Here is a 13,904-nt window from a genome sequence, read left to right as displayed (position 1 = left end):
CAGAGAGCTGGCCTAAAAGAGGGGCCAACCAGGACAGAATCTGGCACCCCGACCGGGACTAGAACCCAGTGTGCCAGCGCCACAGGCGGAGGATTAGCCTGTTGAGCCCGTGGCACCGGCCTGCGATACATTGTTACTGCGATCCTTTACAAAGAATGAGGTCTTCCTGCGCTAAAAAAGCAAGGGCAGAGGCAGGAGTTTGGCCTGGTGGTTAAAACAGCGGTTGGGACACTTAACTCCTAACTCTGGCTTCCTGTCAGTGCAGAGCCTGGGAGACAGGTGCTGGTTCAAGCAAGTGGGTCCCTGACACCCATGTAGGAATCCCAGCCCAGCCCTAGCTGTTGTGGGCATTTGGGGAATGAACCAGCACATGGGAGCTATCTATCTTTCAAACAAATAAAATGTAGTAATAGATTTAATGAGAAAAAAAAAAGTGGTGAAACAGGGCATGTAGCATAATCTCACTGGAGTTAAAAAGAAATATATATGTATTACACATGCATAAATATGCATATGCATACACACATAGGAATATTGACTATCTCATTTACAGAACAATATAATATGAGAATGTTAAATATGAAAATACTTTTTTTAATTAATTTATTTGAAAGGCAGAGTTGGAGAGAGAGACAGAGAGAGGTCTTCCATCCATTGGTTCCCTCCCCAAATGGCCACAACAGCTGGAGTTAGGCTGATCCAGAGCCAGGAGCCAGGAGCTTCTTCTAGGTCTCCCATGTGGGTGCAAGGGCCCAACAACTTGGACCATCGTCTACTGATTTCCCAGGCCATAGCAGAGAGCTGGATAGAAAGTAAGGCAGCTGGGACTTGAACCGGTGCCCATGCGGGATGCCGGCACTGCAGGCAGCAGCTTTACCTGATACGCCCTGCGCCAGCTCCTAAAAATACTTCTTAAAAAAATCCATACGTGTGTGTCTCTGAATACAGATAACAGTGATCTGCAAGGCTTGCAGATAAACTACTTTGCAGCAGGAGGAATCTTTACATTCTATGTGTTTGTTTAAATATTCAAAAGCCAGTTTCCCACTATTGTAATTTTTAAGTGATAAAAATTTAAATACAGTCAGAAATGTGTTCACCAAATTGGTCTTAATTGTGCATCTTCAGTGTTCTTAGCTATGATGGTGATATATTAAAGAGGGAGTCTAAAACTTCAAAAATGGAAGCTTTCTACTTTTCCTTTAGTGTCATCTGTTTTCTTCTTGTGATCATGCATGTATTGGATTTGTCAAAACACATTCACTAATGAAGGAGTTTTTCTTTGGAAAATACAATGTTGATTCAAGGAAAAGCACAGTCATTTCCTTTGGGAAGGAGACTACTTTTCCTGGTATATTTTCATGCACTGTTTGAACTTAGGCATTCTTCTTGCACTGTTTTGAGTGGTTTTTGCTTTTAATTCTTTTCTTCTTGTAAACGCAAGTTAATGCCCTGTCGAAAATCTGTTTCTGGTCCAGCCTGTTGGTGGGCTCAACTGAAGCCATTTTTAGCCTAAGAATGTGTGAAATAAATGATAGAATGAGTTCAAGGGCCAGCCCCAGCCCTAACGCCGCCCTTGCTATCTTGTCTCCGCAGATGACAGAAGGCAGACACTGCCAGGTGCACCTCCTGGATGACAGGAGACTGGAGCTGCTGGTTCAGGTAGGTGCTGCCCACCTGTGGACGGACTCCTCCCCCCTCTTCCCACTCCCTGTCTCATCCTCACAGTCTGTATTCAGACTGCTCACCCCTCTGGGTCTCAAAGCTGGTGGGGTCACTTCTCAGTCAGAGCGCTTGGTCTGAACGAGTAACCATAGGCTGGTAACACGGATTCAGAGACTCCTGGGCTCCCATCTCAGCTTTGACATGCAGTAGCTGTGTGACTCCAGGCACGTGACTCTGCTTCTCTGATCCTCTCAATGGTCAATCAGGGACCATAACACTTCCCTGCAAAGGGCGTGGTGAGGTGAGAAGCTGCACCCTGCCACTTCTCAGCTCCATGACTTTGTGCACGTTAATCGCTCAGTTCCACCCGCTGGGATCTGCCCACGAGTGCTACTCACAGAGTTCCGATTAAGCCAGGCTAGAGGTGTGAGTGCACTGTCGTCATGAAATCCACGGCATCCTAGAGTGATGATATTTTAATCGTTGAGGCTGCTCTTGCTTTTCACACGACGCTCTGGACCAAGAGTCTTAAGAGACTTTGGAAGTCCCTGCAGACAGACCACAACTACAGCTAAGCTAGAATTCGCCCATGACCAAACCTAAACTCTTCTCCCTTCTGAGGCTTGTCCCCAGTCACTAAGCTTAAACTTAAATTAGAGTGAAAATAGTACAGTCAACAGTACTTTCACCAGAGTAGATCTTTTAGTCTAGGTTCCTGTCTGCTTCTTTTCTTTTTTATGTCTTTATGTCATTTTTTTTCCTCAGCAGCTAAAATCCAACCTTCAAGCCACCATAATATAGCCTAAGCTGGATTGAAGTTTAAAAGCAAACCCCCGAAGTGTCATCCTATAATCCTCCTGCCTTCCCCATCCCTTTGACACAAATCCAGTGTCAGTTGTCCCTCTGAACTTTCTGGCTGATGCTGAAGCCATGCTGCTCCCCACCCACGCAGTGCTTCCTAAAAGCTCCTAGATTCTTCTTCTAACTAGGAGCTCGGTGGTTACTAGTGGGAGTGATCTGTAGAATGGGTACAATTACTCCTTTTTGAGGAATAAAAGGCTTGGGCTTTGGATTGGGACAGAAGTAGGTTCAAATATGTGCTCTTACTAAAAGTAAGATGTTTCACCTCTCTTGGCCTCAGTTGGCTTGTCTGTGGAATGGAAATAAAAAGCCTTGCCTCATGGGTTTAATGTAAGGATTCAGTGAGATCATAGATGTGAGTTCAGCACAGTAGATGGTAACCGTGCTTTTTATTATGAGTGTGTGTTAGTTCTTTCTGTAGCTGTACAGCCTTGGGTCTTGCACTTCCTTCACTGGCCACCACCAAGCCAAGTTATTCCTGCAACTTTTGGTAGTATTGTAGATAACCAGGCAGCAAGGCATTTCATATTCTTTGTTAGTCACTAACACCATGCTACACATCAAAGAGTATTTTTTCCAAAACACCAACATACAAGGATACTGCGTAAAGTTCGTAGAGGGGCAGCAGTTCAGACTCTCATGTCCCACATTTTAGTGCCAGAGTTTGAAATCTGGCTCTGGCTCCTGACTCCAGCTTCCTGCTAATTAATGCAGACCCTGAGAGGCAGCAGTGATGGCTCAGGTAATTGGGTTTATGCTGCTCACATGGGAGACCTGGATTGAGTTGCCTGATCCTGGCTCCCATCTGGCCCAGCCCTGGCTATTGTGTACTACTGGGAACTAAACTAGCAGATGGGAGCTGTCTTTCTCTCTGTCTTTCTGCCTCTCAAATTAAAAAAACAAGGTCATGGGAAAGTGGAATTAAAAACAAGTTAATATGGGTGTAGATTGTTTAAAATCAGTGTATAGTTTTTTTCAGAACACATGTTTCCCCTAAGCTTTGTGAAGACCCCCCTCCCCATATTAGTAAGCACAGTTACCTTAGGGGAACAAAAGTAAGATATTAAGCTAAATCTTGAATATGTGAAAATGAAAATTCCTCATTGATATTCCTACTTCCATCCCTCTCCTTCCCACAACACTTAAATAATTAGGTTAGACTAACCTAATTAAGGGGGAATATTTAAAAATGAGCAAACTAACAAACAAAAGTTATTCTAAAGCTATTTAGGGAAGAAGAAGGTAGTAGTGAAAGAGAAAGGGAGAGGCAACTAAATTGCTTCTAATCAGATTTTATTTTGGCAGCCCAAACTTTTATCAAGAGAGTTGCTGGACCTCGTGGCTTCACACTTCAACCTGAAAGAGAAGGAGTACTTTGGAATAACATTCATTGATGACACGTAAGTGTTTTAATAGCTTTCATTCCTTAACCTTTGGCCTGGACTGCCTATTTGCCATCATTCATGATTAATGAAAAGGGGAAAATGCTCCATAGTATTAGACCATGTCTTGCTTAGGTAAAGAATTCTTAATACAAGATTTTTTCCATAGGACTATTGCAAAGGGAGAACAAAAGGGATTATTAACTGTTTGAAGGATTCAAAATATTGTTCTCACTGTTTTGGAAATTTGTAGTAATGACTTTGTGTTTTATTTTTGATTGTAGTCTATCTTCACATGTCACTGAGTTCATTGTGCTGCCTAATTTAACTTATTATTCATGATAGAAATACTAGGTTGTTATTCACTCATGTGTTGAAACTGAATTAATGTTTTGGTGTTAGAAACAAGAAAAAAGGCAAATGTGTTAACCACCTATACATATATGACTTAATGTGGAATGGACCCAGGTCCATTTTAGGTCACCTTTTTCATATCTATTTCTTTTACTTCCATTTTTTGTTCTAGGTTGTTGGGTAATACATGTGTTGATCAACAGTTTACTTTTTCTCTGAAATGAGGCAGTTACAGTATATTGAAATAAATGTATGAGAATTTCAAAGTCTTTGTAAGCAAATGTGTTTGGACATCCTAGCCCTTTTCTGTGCATGTGAGGGTGTGTGAGAATCTTGTGTGAGGGTGTGTGTATTTGTGAATGTGTGTCTGTATTGTGAGGATGTGTGTGTGTGTTTCTGTGTGTGAGGGTGTGTGTGAAGGTGTGTATCTATGTGTGAAGGTATGTGTGTGAGGGTGTATTTGTGAATATGTGTCTCTGTGTGAGGGTATGTGTGTGTGTGTGTGAGGGTGTGTATGTGTTTCTGTATGTGAGGGTGTGTGTGTGAAGGTGTGTATCTATGTGTGAGGGTATGTGAGCATGTATAAAGGTGTGTGTGAGGGTGTGTGTGTGTGTTTCTGTATGTGAGAGTGTGTGTGTGAAGGTGTGTATTTATGTGTGAGGGTGTGTGAATGTGTGTGTGTGAGAGTGTGTGTCTGTATGAGAGTATGTATCTGTTTCATGATAATGCAATTTGCCCTCCTTGTTTGTGGCTTAATACATATCAAAAGAATCCTTCCTCTTTTTGGAGATCATTTCCAAGGAGCTCCTTAAATATTTAAGAAAATGTGTTTTAGACATGAAAAATGTTGGCCAACCACCCAGCATTCTTTCCATAATGCTCCCAGTGAGTTTTTGTTCTTTAGTTTAACAGGTGTAAAATCATCTTAGGGAGGCATTCATTTGTTTGTGACACTTTGTGACTTCTGATTATTTGTTTCCTGAGTGGCCGCTAAGCCTAGGATCTCCAGAAAATGCCAACAGGCTCACGAGGTGGGCTAGGCAAAAACCGGCTGAATTGTCAGGAAACGTAGGAAAAGCTGAAAACGCTGATTCTGGATTTCAGAAGTTTCCTGAATAAGGTTCAATAAAGCAGAAAAAAGTACCTGGGATATCTTCGACCTCACTCGGAATCCCAGAAGTGTCTGTTCACTCAACAGGCCGTGGAGAGACTGTGCAGCCTGCCCTCTGCTGGCTGACACAGCAAATGCAGATGTCCATTGTCCGGCTGCAGCTGCAAAGCCAAACCCAGTGCGTGTGGGTCAGTGATTCAACAAGCACTCACACATGGCTTGAATCAGAAGTGAATGAAATAATAGCACACAGTATAGGACATAAAACCGTAACTACATAATGGCTTAGTTATATGGTATCAATGGTGATTGCTCTAAGCACTGTAATTTAGGGAGAGGTCATGTAGATTAGAGGTTAAGAGCATGAACATTGGAGTGATTTATTCATTCAATAAATATTTCTGGAGTGCCCACTAAATATCAGGCATTGTTCAAGAGTAACACAGACAAGGTCTCTGCACAGAGCTTATTTTGCACTGGTGCAGTGTGGCTAAACAAGCAAATAGAAAAGTGAGAAAATGCCAGAAATTCTGAGTGATCCGAAGAACATAGAATAAGCCACGATGGTGAAAAGTAGCTGGGACACTGTTTTAGACAGGGTGGGCCAGGACAGCTTCTGGGAGGTAATGTGCAGTGGAAGGTAAGAACTAGCTGTGAACAGGTTTGGAGAGACATTACCAATAAAAGCCAGTGAAAAGATCCTGGGATGGGGTTGAGATTCACTTTTGTGGCATGTTTTTTAACACAAAAAAATATAAAAGCCGGGGCCGGCACTGTGGCTTAGTGGGTAAAGCCTCTGCATGCAGTGCCGGCATCCCATATGGGTGCCCATTCGAGTCCCGACTGCTCCACTTCTGATCCAGCTCTCTGCTATAGCCTGGGAAAGCAGTAGAAAATGGCCTTGGGCTGTCTTGGGCCCCTGCACCGGTGTGGGAGACCTGGAAGAAGCTCCTGGCTTCTAATCAGCTCAGCTCCTGCCATTGCGGCCATTTGGGGAGTAAACCAGAGTATGGAAGACTCTCTCTCTTCTCTCTACCTCTGCCTCTCTGTAGCTCTGCCTTTCAAATAAGTAATTACAGTGTGGCTGGAGTATAGAGGAAGTAAGAGGGAAAGAGATCCAGGATAAGAGTTGGAATGGAGGCTGCAGACAGAATCTTGGTAGCTGTGTGGTCTCAGGTTAGTTATTTAACATCTCCTACACTCACGTTTTCTCAGTTGTAGCATGGACGCAATACCCATATAGTAAGTACTACATAAGGCAACCAAATAGCATAGTGGAATTATGCACTGTTAAGTCAGGTGGGATCTGTGGAGCCCATCCTATGGTCAGTGATCATGGCAGTGAGAGAGTGCTCAGAAGGAGGCTTCACACCAGGTGGGAAACCGAAGTCAGAGCTGGCACGGGCAGGTAGATGTCAGAGGAGAAGGGCCGGCCTGCATTCTAGACCCTGAACTCTATGGGCAGCTGCAGGGACGCCCGATGAGCATGGTACATCCATCTGCCCCCAGTGACAACGCTGGCCTGCGGTGGGGTAAGCCCAGTGGGGAACCGGATCACAGGTGACCTTGGGAAGCCTGGTGATGGGGCAGGCACCCCGAGGGCACAGAAGGAGAGCACGATGGAGGTGGGAGAGAGGCCCGGCCGCAAAGAAGGCTTCCGGGAACTCTGAGCTCAGCTTAGCGTCAACCCCACGATGGCGCCGGCGCCCACAGCTGGCCCTGATTCCGGAAGGCGTCTGCGGACCCCAGGGAACACGGGAACGACTGCGTGGCTCCCCGTCCGCCCTGGGATCTTTTATTTTTTTCTTTCTCCAAGCCCCTGGGTGAGGACAAGGGCTCGCACAAGCCTGGGCGCCTCCAGTCACGGCTCCTCCGCCCCTACCGGGGACTGCAGGGTCTGTTTCTCTAAGTTACAACCGGTTCGGGAAGATGCCGTCTGGCTCTCGCTGTGTTTATTTTCGGAAGAAGTTATGAGCTGCAGGGAGGGGAGAGATGGGCCACTCCCACCTTTCTGGGGCGCAGGCCTGGAAAACTGCTTACGTCTCAGGGTGTCTCCTTGGAATGTCTTGGTCTCAAGCCTGGTTCTTGTCTTTGTCTGGTGAGTATTTTTGGAAAGTCCGCTCCTTCAGCACTCCCTCCCCTCCCCCGCCCCTGTGAAACCACAGAGCCAGATCCCTCCCAGGGTGAGTCTGAGTCGCTGTTTTCCAGCCCGGATGCCCTGGCCTTGGGGCCTTTGGTGAGCTGCTTCAGACAAGAGTCGGGCTGAGCCGAAGGGGGCGTTTTATCAATGAAAATAGCTGCCCTAGCGCACAGACCGAGACGTGGGAAAATAGACTGTAGCGATGGTACGCAATGGACACACTGCTGGGCACGTCAGAGGCCGGGCGGGGAGCGCCTGGGGCGACCCTGGCGGCCCTGAGTTCTGTGTGCAGCGTGGAGCTCCGACCCCTAGAGGGCAGTCACGGGGCAGCCCCAAGCTTGTCCGTCATGGTTGCCTTCTCCCATTTCATTGTTTTTCATCCCCGTGTTTGAAGGGCTTTGCTGAGTAAGCAACGTTTGCGTAGAAACAACAAACAGGCTTTACAAGACAGCTGTGACCTGTGACAGTGTCTTCTTGGGATGGGCCTGGCATGATAGGCTCTCCGCTGATACCATTCCAGCCGGCAAGGAAACTTGTGTTGCAGCCGCTCTGCCCAGCCTGGTAGGGAGAGAGGACTGTCTTCTGAAGGCGTTGATCACGTCTATTGTATCAGGTCCATTGAAAAAAGCAGGTTGTAAGCCATAGGTAATGTGGGTTATATGGCCCAGTGGAAGAATTATGAGTTATTTTCACTTTTTTTTTATTATAGATTTGTCCTGTTGTGAGATTACCCATAGACCTTTAAAATCCAATTTATAATATATATTTTTAAAAAATAGCTTACATATTCTTGAGAATCTTCTTAGAGAAGTATTTAATAGCACAGTTGAGGTTAGTCCCACTGGATTCCCTCCCCACTCAGATTGCAGTTTCTTCCATAGGGCCCTCAGATGTTAATCATTTGGTCTCTTTCTAGAACTACATCTGGCCAGGGCCGTAGCTCGCTAGGCTAATCCTCCGCCTTGCGGCGCCGGCACACCGGGTTCTAGTCCCGGTTGGGGCGCCGGATTCTGTCCCGGTTGCCCCTCTTCCAGTCCAGCTCTCTGCTGTGGCCAGGGAGTGCAGTGGAGGATGGCCCAAGTGCTTGGGCCCTGCACCCCATGGAGACCAGGAGAAGCACCTGGCTCCTGGCTTCGGATCATCGCGGTGCGCCGGCCGTAGCGCGCCGGCCGCAGCGGCCATAGGGGATGAACCAACGGCAAAGGAAGACCTTTCTCTATCTGTCTCTCTCACTGTCCACCCTGCCTGTCAAAAAAAAAAAAAAAAAAAAGAACTACATCTAAAACCATTCACCTCTGTGGTTCACATAATTGATTTATGCTGGATTTGTTATTATACAACTAGCTTCATTCATGGTTAGACATCAGCCCATGCAAATTCTCATAAATACATGTTATGCTTTCTAAAATATGCCACATCTTTCCTGCATAAAAGCCTAAAGGACAATTCTAAATTTGTCTCATTTTCTGTGAGGAAACTTTTGAGACCTGATACTATACAGTATCATATATTTTAAGCCACATATGTAAACATCTCTGAGATTGAGTTCTGTCTTAAAATCAATAATATCCTAATTGGATTAAATACAGTTTAAAAAGTTTTTATTTCAGCCCCTTATCTCCATTTTTCTACGTTTACACACAAAGGCAGTCGTTCTAAGGAGCACTCCTTATGTTACTTACATCAGCTTATTTATAATATTCCTCCATGGAAAGCTGGGCACAGTTTCTAGAAGGCATTTCTTGTATATATATGGAAACAAGGACATACTTCTTCCAGTGTGAGAACTGGCAAGTGACAGAGACCAAGCCAAAAGTCATCATGAAAGCTGATTGGAGGCCAGTGTTAGGGTGTAGCCAGTAAAGCCATTGCCTGCAATGCCAGCATCCCCATGGGCACCAGTTCTTTTCCGTGCTGCTCCATTTCCAATCCAGCTCCCTGCTAATGGCCTGGGAAAAGCAGTGGAAGATGGCCCAAGCATTTGGGTCCCTGCCATCCATGTGGGACACCCAGATGAAGCTCCTGGTTTCCTAATTCCGCCTGCCCTGACCCGGCCATTGCAGCCATATGGGGAGTGAACTAGCAGATGGAAGACCTCTCTCTCTCTCTGTCTCTTCCTCTCTGTCTGTAACTCTGACTTTCAACTAAATAAATAAACCTTAAAGAAAAAAAAAACTGATTTAACCCCCTAGTTTTATTTTTCCTTTCAGGTCTGTCCTGGGTTCAAATCCAAGCTCTGTCATTTTCCTTGCAGATTTGTACAAAGTGGTTTGGTTGGCAAGACTAGTTTCTCAATAGACAGCAGTTATTATTACTGTTAGTATTGATGCCTACTTTTTCCATCTACTTATAAAGAATGCCTTATAAGTTTTCCTGATTTTTGTTTTTAAATTATTTTTTCAAGACCAACATATGTTGGAAGAATACCGGTCCAGTGTAGATTTTTTTGTGAGTGGACACCACCCCCCACCACTATCCACATGTTCTTGAGTCTTTTCTGAGCAAGTAAAATGAGGTCTGTGCATCCAGGAATTTACAGTCTAAAACAGATGGACTAGTTGGCCAACCTTGGAAAAGTCTGGTAAACAATCCACAGTGTCATCAATCGTTTTTATCCCTCAGAGGTGAAAATCTAGACAAGACTGTTTATACCCATGAACTTGGTGAGGTTCTTAAGTAAATAAACAAACACATGCTTAGTACAAGTCCATGAGATGTACACAGAAATAGCACCCAGATAGTGTGGCTCAGAGGATTAAGCTGCCACTGGGGACTCCTGCCTCCCATATCAGAGTGCTGGGGTTCAAGTCCCAGCTACTCCTGCTTACAATCCAGATCCTTGCTAATTGTGCCTGGGAAACAACAGATGATGTCTCAAGTGCTTGAGTTCCTGCTACCTATGGCAGACCCTGATGGAGTTCCTGGCTCCTGGCTTTTGCCTGCAGTCATTTGGGGAGTGAACTAGTGGATGGAAGGGGTGTGCGTGTGCACGTGTGTGTGTGTGTGTGTGTGACTCCACTTTTCAAATAAATAAATTTTTTTTCAAAAACTGTGGTGGTTTTGTTGTCTGTTTGATTTTGTTAACCCAAAAGCTTCTCTATTTTTTACTATATAAAAATTTTATATGTAATAATAATTTAAGATTAATAATTAAAATTTAAATGTTATGTTTCATATCAGAATTGTTTTTAGTATATACATGTACATATGTGTATTTTTAATTAAAAGAATAGCAGTATACTAGTTTTTTTTTAAGATTTATTTACTTTATTTGAAACGCAGAGTTACACAGAGAGAGAAGGAGAGGTAGAGAGAGAGAGAGAGAGAGAGGTCCTCCATCCGCTAGTTCACTCCCCAATTGGCCGCAACGGCCAGAGCTGTGCCGATTCAAAGCCAGGAGCCAGGAGCTTCCTCTGGATCTCCCGTGTGGGTGCAACGGCCCAAGCACTTGGGCCATCTTCTGCTGCTTTCCCAGGCCATAACAGAGAGCTGGATTGGAAGTGGAGCAGCCAGGACTTGAACCAGTGCCCATGTGGGATGCCAGCACTGCAGGCGGCAGCTTTACCCACTGTGCCATAGCACCGGCCCCAGTATACTATACTTGTACTTAGTTTATTATACCTTGCTTTTTTTTTTTTTTTTAAACAGGCAGAGTGGACAGTGAGAGAGAGAGAGACAGAGAGAAAGGTCTTCCTTTTGCCGTTGGTTCACCCTCCAATGGCCGCCGCGGTTGGCGTGCTGCGGCCGGCGCACCGCGCTGATCCGATGGCAGGAGCCAGGTGCTTCTCCTGGTCTCCCATGGGGTGCAGGACCCAAGCACTTGGGTCATCCTCCTCTGCACTCCCTGGCCACAGCAGAGAGCTGGCCTGGAAGAGGGGCAACCGGGACAGAATCCGGTGCCCCGACCGGGACTAGAACCCAGTGTGCTGGCGCCACAAGGCGGAGGATTAGCCTAGTGAGCCGCGGCGCCGGCCTTTTTTTTTTTTTTTTTTTTTTTTGACAGGCAGAGTGGACAGTGAGAGAGAGAGAGAGAGAGACAGAGAGAAAGGTCTTCCTTTGCCATTGGCTCACCCTCCAATGGGCGCTGTGGCCAGCATGCTGCAGCCAGCGCATCGCGCTGTGCCAGCACTGCAGGCAGAGGATTAGCCTATTGAGCCGTGGCGCCAGCCTGCTTTTTTCTTTAATACTGTATCTTGGGAATTATTCAAATTAAGATTGTAAACGGCTTTGTAGCCTATCTTATGGCTGCATTGTATTTCCCTTTTTTTTTTTTTTTAAGATTTATTTATTTATTTGAAAGGCAGAATTACAGAGAGGCAGAGAGAGAGAGTTCTTCCATCTGCTTGTTCACTCCCCAGATGGCCACAATGGCTGGAGCTGTGCCGATCCAAAACCAGGAGCCAGGAGTTTCTTCTGGGTCTCCCACGTGGGTGCAAGGGCCCAAGGGCTTGGGCCATCTTCCACTGCTTTCCCAGGCCATAGCAGAGAGCTGGATAGGAAGTGGAGTAGCCAGGACTCCAACTAGTGTTCATATAGCAAGCTGGCACTCCAGGCGGTGGCTTTATCTGCTACGCCACAGCATCAGCCCCAGGCTGCATGGTATTTCACTGCACAGTTTTAAATATCTTTTAAAATACCCTGTTGGACATTTAGGTTATTTGTAGCATTTTGCTATCACAAACAATGCTCCAGTGAGTGATTTTATGTAGAGGTCATTTTATGTGTACAAGTGTATGTCAGTGAGGATGCTGGTTAGGAGGCAGGTGCTTTTGTAGTTTTGAAAGACGTGGCTAAATTGGTCTCATGGGCAGGTGTAGTACAAGGTTATATTCCTACCATCGGCATATGAGAGTACCTGTTTCCCCACAGCTCTGCCAGCCCTGTGTTATTGAACTTCTCTGTCTTTGTCTTTAATCCTATGCTTTTTTTTTTTTTTTTTTTTTTTGCTCTCACAGAGGTCAGCAGAACTGGCTCCAGTTAGATCACCGAGTTCTTGATCATGATTTGCCCAAGAAACCAGGCCCCACCATTCTGTACTTTGCTGTGAGGTATGTAACCATGCATACTCCCAACATCCTCCATCCTTTTGTTTGTTGTTGTGGCTTTTTAAAAAAATGTTTTTGTGATCAGAGATAGAGAATAAAAAGAAAAGATCTATCAAAACATTGATATGCACATAGCAATTATCCTGACCTAATCATCTCACATTGTATACTTGTACTAAAAATAGCACACTGTACTACACTATAAATTTGTATAGTTATGTTTCAATTAAAATTATTTTTAAGTATTAAAAATTAAAAACCTAAAAACATGTAAATATGTGAAAAGGCTTCTGTGCTGTCTTGGTCTGGGACCCAGCAGCTGCAGCGCCTGTGAGGAGCTGATTTTTCTGTAGATGGAGGATAGATGGGCTTTCTTTTCCTTTATTCCTCAAGCCTCTTAGATAAATTTAATGCTGAAAAATATCGGTAATATATTTTAATATTAAACCTGTTTCTCATTCAACACACTTTTCAGCTTCTTATCACTTGAAATATAACAAACGTTTGCTATTACATTTCACTCAGGAATAATGTGTTTTAGAGCCTCGGAAATAATTGAATTTTATGCAGTTGTATGCCTTAATTTGAATAGAGGGTAAAAGGCAAAGAATTGCTCAGGAAAGAATTATCTTAACAGCACAGTGATCTGAAGTCTGTTTGCATGCAGAGAGACTGCTGGAAATAATACAAGGAGTCCTTAACTTGTTTTCTGAGCTCTATGTGAGCAAGTCACTTCACCGTGACCTAAATGGAGGCATTTAACTAAATCAGTGATTTCTCAAGGCTGGCCCATCATAGAAATATTAGGATTCACAATCTGAAATGTTAAAAGTAACACCCTTGTTCTTCTGCCTAGTTTAAGACACAGTAAACTGTGAATTGATACTGGCCTGCTCTCCACACAATCCCAAATTTGATGAAAAACTTCATGGTGAAATTTGTTTTTCTAGTCTGAAACTAAAGATGGTAAAATAAGCTAAGGCAATAAGTATCTCATAAATTGAATTTATTTTCATTAAGGTAAACTATCCTGAGTAATGTTCCTGTATCCTGAGATCATGTTAATTTTGGGATGATGAAAATGTGTACTTTGTTTTATACTCTGATGGTAGAAGCTTCCTGTTTTCCTTTTTGGAGTTTTTGTGTGTGTTTTTTAACTAGGATTACCTGGAAAAATCATATTGAATTTCAAAACACCTTTTTAAAAATTGATTTATTGGGGGGATGGCGCCACAGCTCAATAGGCTAATCCTCTGCCTTGCGGCATCGGCACACCGGGTTCTAGTCCCGGTCGGGGCGCCGGATTCTGTCCCGGTTGCCCCTCTTCCAGGCCAGCTCTCTGCTAT

General features: G+C 44.5%; 1 protein-coding gene across 1 annotated transcript in view; it reads left to right on the top strand.

The window, feature by feature from the left end:
* Positions 1-13,904, top strand: part of FRMD4B (FERM domain containing 4B) — a 374,305-nt gene that overhangs the window by 226,485 nt on the left and 133,916 nt on the right. Inside the window, exons 3-5 of the mRNA XM_062201248.1 lie at positions 1,597-1,662; positions 3,832-3,926; positions 12,469-12,561. Coding sequence (XP_062057232.1) covers positions 1,597-1,662; positions 3,832-3,926; positions 12,469-12,561 — 254 coding nt within the window. The remainder of the gene's footprint in view (positions 1-1,596; positions 1,663-3,831; positions 3,927-12,468; positions 12,562-13,904) is intronic.

This window comes from Lepus europaeus, chromosome 9 (assembly GCF_033115175.1).
Source record: "Lepus europaeus isolate LE1 chromosome 9, mLepTim1.pri, whole genome shotgun sequence".
NCBI lineage: Eukaryota > Metazoa > Chordata > Mammalia > Lagomorpha > Leporidae > Lepus > Lepus europaeus.
The sequence above is the reverse complement of the archived record's forward strand: the minus strand, read 5'-3'. Positions and strand labels throughout refer to the sequence as shown.